The sequence below is a fragment of the Sycon ciliatum genome, chromosome 1 (assembly GCF_964019385.1).
Source record: "Sycon ciliatum chromosome 1, ocSycCili1.1, whole genome shotgun sequence".
NCBI lineage: Eukaryota > Metazoa > Porifera > Calcarea > Leucosolenida > Sycettidae > Sycon > Sycon ciliatum.
In genome coordinates this window covers 88,147,428-88,163,128 of record NC_088643.1, presented here as the reverse complement: position 1 = coordinate 88,163,128, position 15,701 = coordinate 88,147,428, and the positions used below count along the sequence as shown (strand labels likewise).

The window sequence follows — 15,701 nt, the reverse complement described above, 5'->3', positions numbered from 1 at the left end:
TACATGTAGCATGAAAACTGCCACTGTGGGGGGTGTTCTGCCACTACATTGAAATCTGTCTACGCCGACTGATCAAGGGACCTTCAAAATGTGGTGCCCGTGCACAGGTGGTCTTCTTATTCAGGTTAACAGTAGTGGACATAACACACAATGGTCCTAGTTGTAGTGGTCCTCTGGGACAGGTGCTCACTTTAGAGTGGTCAAATTGTCAGGTTTTATTGTGATTGCACAGAAAATTATTCGTTCGGAGCACTGCGGCATTGTGTATAATGTCGAGTACGCTGACCAAGTCGAAATGATCATCTAGCCCAGGTGTAAGAGCATGAGGATTCGTAATTTTATACAAGTAGAAATTTGAGAATCTTATCTGTCGAGCTCTGGTGCTTGGGGCGTGCCCAGACTATGAGAAGGGGCACGCACCACAGCGACAATAATACATAGGAACATGATGGTGACGCACCACAGCGACAGCATTACGTAGAATCATGATGGTTACGCACCACAGCGACAATATTACGTAGGATCATGATGGTCACGCACCACAGCGACAACATTACGTAGTGTGACATATTCCACCAGCATTGAGTTAGCGCTTATACTCACACTTCCATTCACACCTTATTCCCCCACTTACATCATCTACACTTGCATTGTGTTACTTATCACCTATGTTCTCCCCCTATATATACCATGCTATCTACTCCCGTTGAGTATCTATTCCTCAGCTCAAGAAGTTGTTACATGGTGTCAGAAGTCGGATACTGCAGATTCTGCAAATTCAAGGACCATGGACCAGCTCAAGCCGCCAGAACAGCTCCTGATCAACAGTCCCAACAAGGCGGATGCGTGGAGGCGGTTCAAACAGGCATTTGAATTTTATTCAATTGCCTCTGGACTCAAGGACAAGGATGGCGCTATCCAAGCCGCGGTATTCCTCCATATCATAGGAGAAGATAGTCAGAAAGTGTACCAAACATTGCAGTTTGACACAGAGGAGGACAAGAAGGACATCGACAAGCTGAAGGAGAAATTCGAGTTCTGCGTCCCGAAAGCAAATGCAACAATGGAACGATACTTATTGTTCACCCGGAAACAGCAAGAAAATGAAGACATAGACTCATATACCATGGAGCTCCGTAGAATAGCGGAGAGGTGCGAGTTTCCAGCTACGAAGGACAGCATCTTATGGGATTGCATCATTCTGGGTGTGCGGGATGACGGACTCCGCAATGAACTTCTTCGACGAGACGAGAGTCTAGAGAAAGTGCTGTCCTCCTGCAGATGCAGAGCAGCTGCTCAACGACATATTAGACATTTGACCCACGAAGCGGTTGGTTTAGAGACAGACAAACGTGACATTGACGCTGTATGGTCACAGAAGAAAATACAAGTTAGACCTTAAGTGAAATCCAGCGGATACTGTGGGGGAACACATCCTCCAAGGCAGTGTCCGGCGTACGGTAAAACATGCACAAAGTGTAGCAAGGTCGGTCACTTTGCTAAGGTGTGCAGAAGTCAGCAAAAATCACCAGCAGTCACAGCAATGGAGCAGACAGCAGTACAAGCGGAAGACGTTCAGACCTGGTCGTTTGGAACGATCCTGGTCAGTGAACTATCAGCAGACAGATGGAGGGAGACCATTCTCATCGATCAACGACCTACGTTGTTCAAGCTAGACACCGGTGCAATGGCATCCGTATTGCCATTTTCAGTCTTCAGGAGCATACGGCCAGACCAGCAGCTTGACACAACTACTACCATTCTCTCTGGTTTTGATCAGAGCACGGTTCGACCAGAGGGAACGGCTACTATCAAGACAACTTACCAAGACAAAAGCATACCAGTTATCTATTATGTCAGCCGGAAAGTAACCAGCCCGATTCTTGGGCAGAATGAATGCGAAGCTCTACACCTCGTTCAACGCATATTCCAATCAAGCTCGAAAGCTGACAACCGGGAAGTCATCGAGCAATACCAGGACGTATTTACTGGCCAGGGGACGTTCGGTGAAAGCTACCACATTCAGATCGATGCTGACGTTGTTCCTGTCGCACAGCCACCGAGGAAAATCCCGCAAAGTCCTCACAAGTTGAGGGAGGCACTAGATGAAATGAGGAAAGGCGGAATCATCACGGATATGAGAGAGCCAGCGAAATGGGTCAGCAACTTGGTGATGTCTGAAAAGAAAAATAGCAAACTCAGATGTCTGGATCCGAAGCCGCTGAACAAAGCCATCATCCGTGAGCCGTTTCCAGCCCCTACACTTGATTACGTCCAAAGCAAGCTGGCGGGCAAGAAAGTATTTTCTGTGCTTGACCAATCATCATCATTCTGGCAAGTCGAGCTCAGCGAAGAGTCATCAAAGCTTTGCACATTCAACACCCCATGGGGCCGAATGAGATTTCTCCGCATGCCTTTTGGGATACGCTCCGCCAGTGACATTTTGCAGAGACGCAACTACGAGACGTTTGGAGACATCGAAGATACGCACATAATGGTAGACGACACGGTTGTCGTCGGAGAGACAGATGGTGAACATGATGAAGTACTTGAGACTGTACTCGGACGAGCACGAGAGAAAGGAGTCAAATTCAATCCTGACAAGTTCCAATACAAAGTATCGGAAGTCAGCTACATGGGCCACCTAATTGGAGAGGAAGGCATTCGAGCTGATCCCGAGAAGGTCAATGCAATCAAGTCTCTACGATCACCATCGAATGCTGCTGAGCTGAGACGAATCCTGGGTATGGTCAACTTTCTAGCACAGTACATCCCCAATGAGTCGGCCATAACAGCACCACTCAGGCAGCTACTCAAGGACGACACAGACTGGCTATGGTGTGATGAACATACCATAGCCTTCCAGACAATCAAGGAAATGCTGACGACAGCTCCCGTGCTGAACTATTTGACCCAAAAGAAGACGTTGTGATTCAAGCAGATGCATCCAAGGACGGACTGGGTGCTTGCCTACTTCAAGCAGGTAGACCAGTCGCATATGCATCAAAGGCACTTACTAAGTCTGAAGAGAACTACGCACAAATTGAGAAGGAGCTACTTGCTACCGTAAAAGTCCGTGTATAGGCCCCCGGGCGTATAGAATAGCAGCCTCGATTTCCTGGGCGTATACAAGGGCACGGGCGTTATTTTGGATCCGGGGGTATACTTGGAATAGGGATAGCCGTAAGTATTGGGTATCAGTACCTGTACATGTACTGGTGTTTCCTGCATACCTGGGCGTATACATGGGCATGGGCGCTATTTTGAAACAAAAGTGTTGACTTCCCCTGACTGGGCGTGTACACGGAGGGTGGGCGTATACACGGGCTTTTACGGTATCTGTTTTGCGTGCGATAGATTCCGATAGTACATCCTGGGGCAAGATGTCGTGGTTGAAACAGATCACAAACCGCTGGAAATCATCCTGCGGAAGCCACTTCATGAAGCTCCTCTGCGCCTACAGAAAATGATGCTACGGTTGCAGCAGTACCAGCTAGATGTCCAGTACAAGAAAGGCGTGGACATGGTGCTTGCAGACCCTCTATCACGAGCTACAGTGGACTCAGCCTCGCAAACCCTAGAAGACGGCGTCCTGGTCTACGATATGGGCGAGCTCACAGACACCACAGAGGAGCCTGGGCCCCCCCCCCCCCTTTGAAAATTTCGACCTTGGTCTAGGATTACCATGATTACAGTAGACTGTAGTCTGTAGTGTAGAATGAGCGCTCGAAATGACTTGGTGTGTCAGGTGGGTCACGCGTGCTGGGTACTTATCCTTTGGCCCCCTCTTCGGCCAAATCCTGGATCCGCCACTGGTTCAAGGCTACACCGCCCTGTGTCAGACGATTCTGGAGCATGAGGGACAGAATCTCATATTTGGACGGCATCCGCTTTGCGGGCAAACGTTTCATCGTACCCGCCAGCATGCAACAATATGTTCTACGGATTCTCCACGAATCACACCAAGGCGTGGAAAAGTGCAAATACCGTGCATCGGAATGTGTTTACTGGCCGGGAATCCAGCAGGACATTGAAGACATGGTCAAGCAATGCCCGGTGTGTCAGCGATTCCAACCAAGCAACTGCCGCGAAAATGATGACAAGCAGGAGCCGGCAGCGCACATGCCGGTTACGAGTGATGACAACGTTCCCTCGGGCTCAGAGATTGTGGGTGACGGCATGACCCCACCGGAAGCAACGGATGATGGGGATCGATTGAGGAGAGATGTGACATATCTCACCAGCATTGAGTTAGCGCTTATACTCACACTTCCATTCACACCTTATTCCCACACTTGCATTGTGTTACTTATCACCGATGTTCTCCCCCTATATATACCATGCTATCTACTCCCATTGAGTATCTATTCCTCAGCTCAAGAAGTTGTTACATGTAGGATCATGATGGTCACGCACCACAGCGACAGCATTACGTAGGATCAGGATGGTTGTGCTCACCCATGGTCCAAACATGCCAAGGTAAGTGTACGCTTGAAATTCTTGGATTCCCCCAAAAAGTGAGCCACGTGCAAGATGTTGCCATGAAGTTTGCCTGCTCGAGTGCATGGCCCAGTATTTTGGTGGCAGTATGAGCACACCCTGAAGCGGCAGTGTTCCTGATCACAAGCAAAAGCGGCTGAAAAGAAGTAGAGTCTTGGCCACTGGGACTGTCTCAACTGTCAATGAGAACACAAGGACTTACCCCTGATGCTGGCACACAGCTAGGAGTCAGCCAGCCAAAAAGAAGTCCATACAACTCGCCCAGGCAACACCGCAGTTGCATATCATGCGCTGATGTCACTCTACACATGCAGAACACAAAGAAAAACACGTGGACATTAGCTACCACTTACAGCAGCAATTAACACACTAGAACACTTCACGTATCGAATTGAAAAACCTTCCTGGCCTATGAAAACTGGAAAAGCAAACTACTATGAAGAGCATTTAACCCTTTCCGGGCTTATGACGAGTATACTCGTCATGCAGACCCCATCGCGTCTGGGCAATGACGAGTGTAGTCGCGCTGTACTTTTGTACAGCCCGCATACCGTACGCACTGGATAGGTCACCGTAAAAACAACCATACCTCTGGAACGGATTATCGCATCGCCATTGTCAATAGCTCATTGGAACGGGCTTTCCAGAGGTGTTTTCGGTGTGGCGATAGCTCAACAAATGATCGAGCGGCGATAAATTTAGTTCTACGTTGAATACGAGCCCCAAACTGAAGGAAATAGTTGTGCGTGGTCTTGATGCCAAACTGGAGCACGATAAGGATACTGTTGGCGAGGCTAGGGGCGTCCTTGGGGTGCTGTATGCTCTGAAAGTACGTGGAAGATGACGAGCAGGAAAGGAGCTTTCCAAAAAGCCATAAATTGTGAAAATCCGTTGAGAAACAATAATGTGACAATTTGTTTGTTGCTCTCTCCACAACTGCACTGATGCACTGAATCACAGTGCCCAGGCGCAGTAAATGCGCTGTGACCCTGAAAGGGTTAATGGGGAAACTTACGTTAGCAAGTGCCATAGACGGTCAACCACAGTCTCATTGTTTAGTGCAGACGATGACTTGCGAGAGAATGGGGGATTCAGTATGAGCATTCTGATGATTCTCACCCTGGAACGGAACAGCAGAGCAGCACGGAGTTAGAAAGCGACTAGAAAGCACTACAGCATAATACACAAGAGAAGACTACTCTCAGAGCATCATGCACAGGTCACTAGTGGATCACAACCATTGCTGGCTGCTGCTCACCTATCAGCACGCACAGGACACTAGTGGATCACAGCTATTGCTGCCTGCTGCTCACCTGACACTGGGGTTCGGATCTTTCTCCACCAAGTCCAGCAGCCAAAGTAGCTCACTCTGTGAGTTCTCCGCTGTAGCACACAACACCCAGAAAGAAGGAGAGAGAGAGAGAGAGAAACAGAGTAGGTACTATCAAAGGTCGTTCCTTCGTGGGACCACACAAATTGACACAATACATTTCATGTAGGAAGTTCTTTTACCCGAATCCGTCACAACAAAATAGAATCCAAAAGCACTGCGTAGTGTTGGCCACCACATCACCTGCCAGTCACACCTACCTCTAACGTAGTTAACAATGCACTGCAGTGCAGCCAAGCGCATATCCGTAATCAGACCATACCTGCAGGCAGCAGAGCAGGAAGTAAAACATCAACCACAAGGGCATGGCATGCCTTTGTGGCTGGAGGCCGTGTGATGTACAGTACACAGGCAATAGGGGGAGAGCATTGACCAACAGTCTAAACAGAGAAATTCTTAGCGCATACGGTGCACTGTAATCACAAAGGACATGTTTAAACAGGTGGTACTGCCAACAATCATAATGGGAGAAAACCCACAAGGATGTCAAACATACAAGAGCTTGATTGAAGAGCATACTGAAATGCATTGCAATTCTGTGTGGTAAGTCACTACAGTCTTCCCTCTCTAATCCGGCGGCACCTTTTGCAACGGCATTTTCTGCTGGATAAACAAGGGTGCTGGATTATCAAATCCTGCCCTCCAACCCGGCCCACCTGTTAACATACATGTTTGTGTCGTACGTCAAAACGTAGGGATTTTCTGTGTCAATTCAAGTACTTTGTGGAATGCATGTCTTTAACATACACTTGGGAATATCCTATGCACTGGCATAGGATATATCCTATGGACTGGCATAGGATATATCCTATGCACTGGCATAGGATGTTCCCGAGTGTATGTTACAATGCTCCCCGACGGTATGCGATGTACAACTGCTGGATTAGAAAATAGAATTATGTACAGTTTCAATGATTTGGTGCAGAAAATCGATGCTGGAGGCGGAATTCAAGTGCTGGATTAAAGCGTAGAACAGGAACTGAAAAAATCTGTTTTGCCAGAAAGTGTGCTGGTTTGCAAGGGTGCTGGATAAACAAGTACCGGATTAGAGAGGGAAGACTGTACATGTACAGCCGAACAGGGAATGTGCAACACATGAGGATCTCAGGCTAGGTCGGCGGGGGGGGGGGGGGGGCAGAACAACCAACACAGTGCTAGGTCGGGGGGGGGGGGGGGGGGGGGGGGGCAGAACAACCAACACAGTGCTAGGTCGGGGGGGGGGGGCAGAACAGCCAACACAGTGAATGGAAGTGTGAGTTGCTCCCTACTGGGGCGCTTGTGCATTTTCTGCAGAATGGACTTGATATTTGACTGACTCACGGCTGTCATCCAGAGCACACGAAGACGTCCACCGAACCTTCTGTGAGTCAGTCAAGTGCCAAGTCAAGTTGGTAGGAAATGCGTGAGCTCCCACGTAGTGAGCAACACACTTGCTCTTCTACCACCGAAAAGTACTACCACTATTTTGTACTGTCGCTCCCCAGCACGGGCTATGGCACCATCTTGTACTGTCAGTGGAACATACTTGCTCCAAGGGCAGGGCACCCGGCACGGCTAGTAACTTACGCAGCATGCTTTTTGAATGTTTCCAAGCATCCAGCTATGTGGCCATGTTGCTGAAGAACACCAAGACCAGTCAAGCAACTGCAAACATAAACAAACATGCATGCACACACACGCACAAAGACACACACACACACATACACAGACACACAGACACACACCACACACAGACCCACAGACACACAGACAGACAGACGGACGGGCGGACGGACAGACAACAAGACAGACAGACAGACAGACAGACAGACAGACAGACAGTACACCATTGTTATTATTATGTCAGCGGCAAGAGAAGCACACAGATCTGCAAGTGCGCTGGCTGCAAGCCTCCACGTGCACAGGAGACAGACAGACAGACAGACGAGACAGACAGACGAGACAGACAGACGAGACAGACAAACAGACACACAGACAGACAGGTAGCAACACTGGCGGGACAAGGAAGTCAGCCTTACGTGCATGAGACCTTCAAGCCAAATGAAGGTATTAACTTCTCCATGTTGAGACGCTGTGTGATCTCATTCACAACAATCTATTCAATATAAAAGAAGAAGAAAGACAATGAGGACTGAGACCAAGAATACATGGATGGAGAAAAACGGCACGTACTCCTTTTCCCTTTCAATGCCTCAAACTAATGAAAAATTACATTCCTAGGGAATACAAAAATTGAAGCGAAAAAAACCTCAAATGCGAGTTGGAACGGATAGGCAGCCTGGCCCAAGGTGTAATGTGGTTTAATTTCAGGGCTCACGGAAGGCATGCAGGACAAAAGCGTTGTTGTGCCGGCAGGTGCCGCACGGGATCAGTGCACGTGACACCACGAGAGCAGCAGCTATCACGTACATGACGATGACGTGCACTCATCCGCACTAGTACACGAGCTGTCTTCGAGCACATGGTCATGGTGTCCTGAAGACTCTTTGATGTCCCCCGTGTGCTGCAGAAGATGCAGCCGAAACTAAAGACGTCCTTGCCGTTTTAGTTTTCCTCGTTTGTCCATGGGTGGGGAAAGTCGAAACTTGTCCTTTCATGGAGACTCATGCAGTTTTGATGTCCCATGTCCTTCACTGGATCAGAAGACGGAGGCGAAAGACGTACTAAAAAGGCGAGTACACTCGGGTCACGGCTCCTGACTAAGTACAGGCTGACTCGTGCATGACAACTGCTCCGCCCCATATCCCGGTATGCCAATCAAACAAGATTGTGTTCTGATACCCATATCATCTGTGACTGGGCCAAGTCCCAGCCTCGTAGAACTTACCTCAAGTGCTGGGTGCTTCTTCACGCACCACCTACTTCAAGCAAAAATCGACAAAATGCTGACTTCTGATTGGTCAGGATGGCATCTTGACGCACCCCCATTGATCCCACGCTTTTCTACGCAACTGTGAGCCCTGAATTTACACCCACCGGTTATCGAGAAGTAAAGATGGTTCAGTAGTTCTAAGGCTAAATCCATGGTAACAAGATACCGTAGAATCTGGCGGATAAGCCCACCCGCGTATACGCCCATGCTCACACATAAGCCCAGGCGAAGTGCGAACATCGCGACGCTTCGTTGTACCCCGCCCATGGGCCTAGGTTCGTTGTACCCCGCCCATGGGCCTAGGTTCGTTGTACCCCGCCCATGGGCCTAGGTTCGTTGTACCCCGCCCATGGGCCTAGGTTCGTTGTACCCCGCCCATGGGCCTAGGTTCGTTGTACCCCGCCCATGGGCCTAGGTTCGTTGTACCCCGCCCATGGGCCTAGGTCCTACCATGTGCCTAGTACAGTAAAACCTGTTGTCAAGGTGACCACTCGGATAAGGCGACCACCTGTCCCAGAAGACCACTGCAACCAGGACCAAGGGATGCTATTTCCAGTCAAAGGACCCTGGATAAGGAGACCACCTGGTAACGTTTTGAAGGTCCCTTGAACAGTCCCTTGAACAGTCGTCTTAGACAGGTTTCACTGTACATGTACGGGTTTTTTTGTGCATTTCAACACAATCATCGGTTGTTTTTGTTTGCACAGTGGTTTTCAGCAATGTACTTCTCACTTCCTTGGTACTTTTCAATAGCACAATTTTGGTGTCGGCGTATAAGCGCGTGCCCGCGTATAAGCCCACCGAAATGTCCTTGTGAAACTGATAAGCCCATGGGCTTATCTGCGGGATTCTACGGTATATGAATATAGTCCTGATCGACTGGTAATCCACACAGCATGAGCACATACCTGAGATGAAAAATGACTAAACGTTCACAGGCATGGCAAGTACTTACAGCTGCCTCAGGTGCTATCACTGACACTGTACTGCTTACAGAACTGCCGCTGCAACACAATACACAATACACAACACACAAATCTATTTACATTGTTACAGGTCAGACCATCGTGGAAATCAAAAAGAAGCAAGTGAAACCCCTTCTTGCCAGATGACCAGTGATTCTTAACCTAAAGGCAAAATATGGCAACAAACAATTTTAAAATGTAAACTGAATGAGAAGGGACTTGCAGTCGGCTAGGCTGGGTATGATGATGGGTTGGACAGACTCACACACACGTACACACATACATGATACCATGCAAAGTCATTCAAGCGCAGCGAGCGGAAACAAAGTGATTATAAAATAGGCCCATCCCAAGAGTGTTGTCAATAGCAAAAGTTTGTTGTTTGCTCCTCGTTTGCACCGAGGAGCAAACATGACACGCAGCCTACATGCAACAGATGCGCTGGCAATGCAAGTGGAGCAACAACAGGCGACCAGGCTGCTGTGATCAGCGAGTGAGGCAATTCTGGGCTTGACGCCTGTGTGCAAGGCCATTTATTATCTGCCAGGATATTTCAACCCCGACAACGAACAGGCTTAACAGTATACTGAACGTTCTAGTCTAAAGCTAGGTGAATTTAAAAATGAATGTGCGTAGGAATGTGTGTGGGAGAACGTCTTAGATACGCCATCACATGCACAGCCGGACAAAGAGTGTCTGCAAAGAGTGTCTGGTCATTACATCATGGTCCGTGGGCTCGTATCTCTTTAATTCTTGCCTTATCCCATTAGGACCATGCTTTTCAGAAGTATTTTGATCTTCTTTTCAACAAACGGCCTCATTGATCTGCATCGCTTGTATTGTATACCTGTGTTTACTGCTTACTGCTTACTGCTGCTTTATTGTTCCAAGTATCAGTTTAGTTTAAACATCTCTTATTATTATTATGATTATTATTATTATTTTTCTCACCCCACACCCCTCTACTCTGTTATCGGCCCTCTTAAGCCTAGTTCACATTCGACGCAACGCCGACGGTACGGGACGTAAGGGCTTGTCGGGAGGGCTGGGGTGAGCTGTAAAGTCCTGTACGATTCGTACGACACGACATGCAGCAGTCGTTGCGACGTTCACCGTCGAACGGCGCGAGTCATAAGGCATGGTCCGTGACGGGGTGACTTTTGGACCTAATTTCTCGTTTTTCGGGACTTCTTTTCAATTATTTCTCCTTGAAAGAAGCGGAATCAAGTTCACAATACCAGTTTTTCATGAAGACCAAAAAATTAGCCCTGAAAGTTGTGGCATTCAAATAATAGCCCCAGGAAATGATAGAATAGTTCGTCTGTCACGCTTCTGAACTATCCCTAAATACAATAAGTGACATGAGATCTTATGTTGCTAAAATTCAACTCAAGTCGTGCTAGCCATTCTGCGAGTTGTCATGGGAAGCGCAGTGTTCGAAATGCTAAAAATTTCCAAGTACGAATCGGGAGCAGTCGGCGCACGACGCCGTCTCCTGTTCACACTCGAAATGCAGCCCTTTTGTACGCTTGCGTCCCCGTCTACGCCCGTCTACGGTATGAAAAGTTGGATCGATCCAACTCTTCCCGTCGCTTCCCGATCTGTACGGTAGTACGGTTGCGTTCCCGTTCCTGGTGTTCACATTGGACGCCGTCAGACCGTCCCGTCGCTTCCCGTCGATCCTTACGTCGCGTCCCGTCGCGCCCCGTCGAATGTGAACTAGGCTTTAAGAGTTGTGTTCATCACTGTTGAGGCTTCCGATGGAAAATATAAGAGCCAGATCGACCAAACAAAAAAACAACGATCTGCATGCAGTCAACATACACGGCCAGCTAGTGCATGCTGCATGCGACGAGTCGTAGAATCCGGGCTGTCTACACTGCATGCACATGCACGGCCAGCTACTGTAGTTGGAAGCACATGCACGCGGATCTCGGGCCGGGCCGAAAAATTATAAAATTATTATAACATCCAAAGTAATAATAGGGGGGGGGGGGCAGAACTGGAGCCTCACAGTAACATGCCACGAGAAGTTGCCGAAAGCACTCTGCAGCAGCGAGGACAATGGGAGCACCAGAGTCAATGACTCTCTGGCAGGTATCTAGTGACCTGGGCCTACACAGACATGATAAATCCAAGCCCTATGCACGCCACACAGGGATGCAAACAAATCATGCGGTGCTGCTGTCTAACACCCCACGGATGGTCAGTATCACTCATGTTCACATGTACATGTATTGAAGTACAATACAATAAATGTCATTGGACTTTCATACTCCCCAACACATGCGTTCTCTGGCTGTCTTTGTCCACGGCACCAGCAACACAAGCTCAGGATCACACAGATCTCATCGACTGTTCAAACCAAGCAGAGTTGTGCGGCATCAGGAAAAAAATGTCTTGCTACTTCACATGCGTTGCAACTGCCCGTGCAATTGAGAGTGTGTGACTGGCTGCTACTTCAACATGGCCTAATGCCACAGACAGCAAGCATTGGGTCATGTTGAAGTAGCACACTATAGCACTCTATACCATGGCACTACAACATTATCACACATGTGTGTACAGTAAACCCTGGTTTAAGCGACCACCCCACGGTGCAAGCAAAAGCGGTCGTTAAAGCCAGGTGGTCTTTAGAACCAGGTCTCATACATTCGTGGCATATCGGATCGTGTACATACACGTGCAGGATTGTACTTCCATGTATTCATATTGACAGGTGTGGAGCATAGAGTACTTTCGTGGAGGCAAAGCACACCTCACTCAAGTGCATTCAGCACATCCTGCACAGTCACTTGTAACTTCTGTTGACTGCATGCACTTGCTTCAGAGCGCACTTCAACCCTGTTGCAGTCACCCTGCCAGCCAAGAAGGCCCTTTCGGATAGTCGCGGTCGCTGTGTGCAGGTCCAATATGGCACTTGGTACACAAAAAGTCGGTCGCTGGTCGCGCAAGGCAGGTGGTCGCTGTATCCGGTGCAGTTTCTGTATAGAACTGTCCGTGCATGGAAAAACGGTCGTTAAAAGTAGGTGTTGGCTAAAACCAGAGGTGGCTTACACAACAGGTTTTACTGTAGTTGTACTTGAAACATTGTGCTGAGAGAAACCCTCAGCACAATGTAGTACTGTATGTACAACTACACACGGTTTCACAACTGTGACAAAATCATAATTATGTTTGTGTGAAACCGGTGCGCAGTCAAAGAATCCCAGCGACTTTGGATACCCAAGTTCTGACATTTCGGAACCACTTCATCCCTAGAATATGGAGAGATGTAATTATCGTCATGTGGTGAGTACGTACCTTGCTGACTGGTGAACCACAGGTGCAGGCTCTGACTGTGTCACTGTCTGTGCCAGGGACTCCAGCAGCGCCACGATCATCAAGACATCAGAGTACTGAGCACACAACGGGAATCCACACACACACATACACACACATACACACAGTATACACCTATACACTGACACCGTCATGCACATCACTATCCATGCATCATTCCCTGGATACATGGCCAATCACATGACTGATCAGATAACCAATCACATGGCCAATCACATGACTGATCACATGACTGGTCACATGACTGAATGTACCGGAATATTGTCACATGACCTTCAACTCCTCATACTAGTACATGCCACACTCCAATACATAAATCAACAGTGCAGGCGATGTGTGATGTGTGATCATGGCATGGCATGGCATAACCTACTGAATCATGCAGCAATTCTCGCAGTGCATACAAAGTTACAAACCATGCTTTGGTATGGTATAAAGCAGGAACCTCTGGATTTGCTTGGCTTAGAAAGCAATGAATACAGTGTTGCTGTAGATCGCAGAACCGCACGACAGGAGAAAGACTTGATATTGGTGAATACTGATCAATTTTAATAGGGTGCTTCGACAATCCGTGCCTCCTTCAGTAAAGCCAGGAACCGTAAAGCATTGCCATGTTACAGAGTCCAGCACTGCAGTAGCTCACTGACCTGATTGCTGCGATTGTCGTTGTACTTCATCAAGTTGCTGAGAAACGTGACAATCTCTCGAGGGCATTGGCTACGGCCATTGCGAATTGTAGCCAAGGCCAATGGTATTTCCTAATGATGGCACGGCACAGGCAGAGATCAGAATAACCAGTGGACATGAGATAATGTATTGTATGACCAAGACATCTACTATAGGCAACAGCAGCAGCGACACAGGCATAACAATACATATTCTGGGTGAAGCAAAACTGATCACACAGCACATTGCATGATGTCAGCAATGGCAGCTCCAAAGTAACACCATTACTAATGCAGGAAGCCAGTCACTTCCATGAACGAGCAGCAATATTACTGACACGGCAGTATGATGAGAGTATCATACTGTTACGGTCAACTTTCTCCTGTTCTCGTGCTGTAATTGTTTTGACAGGCATACCCGCATGCAGATGAACACGTACCCCCCACCACCAAAACCCATACATGTGTACTCTTGTGCACTGCTCACCTTCTGCACATAGTAGTCGGCCAAGCTGCGGAAGTCGTTCAACCGCACCATGTCCCGCTGAGAATTACAGCCAAACATCTTCCTGTACACAGCCGTCAGGGCTGAGTGAGGCGTTGCAACGTCTTGACTACTGGTAATGACCTTCAAAACAGCACATCAATATCAGTACAAGAGATGTAAACCAATCGTGGTTCATGTGACGTTCAGTCAGACTGAATTTTCCGCATCTGTAGGGATCCCGCCACTCTCAAGGTTCAAGAGAGGTAAAACCAACTGCAAAAGGTCTCAGGCATCGTATCCAACAGAGGCAGTCCTCAATTGGCGTAACCAGGGAACACACTAAACAGTTGCATACATTCCCCCATGTGTGCAATAACTGACAGGCTAGAACGCTTTCGATTTTCAGGCCTAGTAAAACACAGCACAACATGTACGGGCCCAAAAAAAGGTAGCCCCGCTATGCCCTGACTAGCCACACTGTTTTGATCAGTTTTGCTAAATCGGAATCAGCACACTGTAATAAGCCAGGCAAACTTACAGCAGCTAGACTCTGTCAGGCGTACTTATAGCAGCTAGACTCTGTCAGGCAAACTTACAGCAGCTAGACTCTGTCAGGCAAACTTACAGCAGCTAGACTCTGTCAGGCGTACTTACAGCAGCTAGACTCTGCCGGGCGTACTTACTGAAGCTAGACTCTGAGCAGCACAGCAACGCACTCGGTAGAAGAACCGCTGGTGAGAGATGGCGTCGGCGAGTACCTTGCGCGTGTTCTGTGTGGCAAATTCTCGCAAAGCCTTGCATGCCTGCAGCGGCACACACGTACACGTGTTCAAGAGTTCTGGTTCAACTTCAGGGAATTCTTCATATCAATACTATTGTTTCAGTACAGCACACATAGCTGCTGTTTTTAAAATGCAATGCTCAGTTTCCTTTGGCATTCAAACATGCAGTCCTAAAGGTCCACGCCAACACCATGTGTTCTTTCATGTTGCTGCAACTTATGATTGTGGGGGCAGGCATAACTACACACATACGTCAACAGATATCCTGTTCTGGTCACAATAGGAGTTCACTATAGAGTAGAGGGTGCTCACTGCTCACTGTGCACTGCATGCACAATGCAGTGCTCACTGTGCAGTGCATGCACAATTGCACATGGCTGTTAAACTTTGGAAAGCAAAGAGAGTGGTGAGTACATTTGAGACAATCCTGCCCACCTCAATCTGGCCAACGACATCACGCTCGTGTAGCACTTGAAGCTGCCACATGTAGTCTGGCTGCTCCAGTTTGACGGAGCGCAGCCAGCCCATGTCGGGATCCAGACGTAGCCACAACACTGGCGAGTCAGATCTGCAACGCCAAGCATACAAATCACAAAATAATATCATCATCATTCGATAGTTATCATTGCTATCACTACATGTATCAGGTTAGGCCTCATTTCTCTGTGCTGCGCTGATGAATACATAAAGGATGTTAC

The 15,701-nt window shown here is 48.2% G+C and overlaps 1 protein-coding gene across 2 annotated transcripts in view; it reads right to left on the bottom strand.

Annotated features, from left to right (window-relative positions):
• Positions 1–15,701, bottom strand: part of LOC135806207 (transcription initiation factor TFIID subunit 2-like) — a 43,436-nt gene that overhangs the window by 4,227 nt on the left and 23,508 nt on the right. For both annotated transcript variants that reach the window (XM_065320363.1, XM_065320362.1), the window contains exons 19-30: positions 15,439–15,571; positions 14,905–15,024; positions 14,222–14,362; positions 13,717–13,827; positions 13,031–13,125; positions 9,718–9,766; positions 7,909–7,985; positions 7,457–7,534; positions 6,091–6,152; positions 5,814–5,883; positions 5,516–5,620; positions 4,703–4,802 (exon numbers count right to left, since the gene is read on the bottom strand). In XM_065320363.1, coding sequence (XP_065176435.1) covers positions 4,703–4,802; positions 5,516–5,620; positions 5,814–5,883; positions 6,091–6,152; positions 7,457–7,534; positions 7,909–7,985; positions 9,718–9,766; positions 13,031–13,125; positions 13,717–13,827; positions 14,222–14,362; positions 14,905–15,024; positions 15,439–15,571 — 1,141 coding nt within the window. The remainder of the gene's footprint in view (positions 1–4,702; positions 4,803–5,515; positions 5,621–5,813; positions 5,884–6,090; positions 6,153–7,456; positions 7,535–7,908; positions 7,986–9,717; positions 9,767–13,030; positions 13,126–13,716; positions 13,828–14,221; positions 14,363–14,904; positions 15,025–15,438; positions 15,572–15,701) is intronic.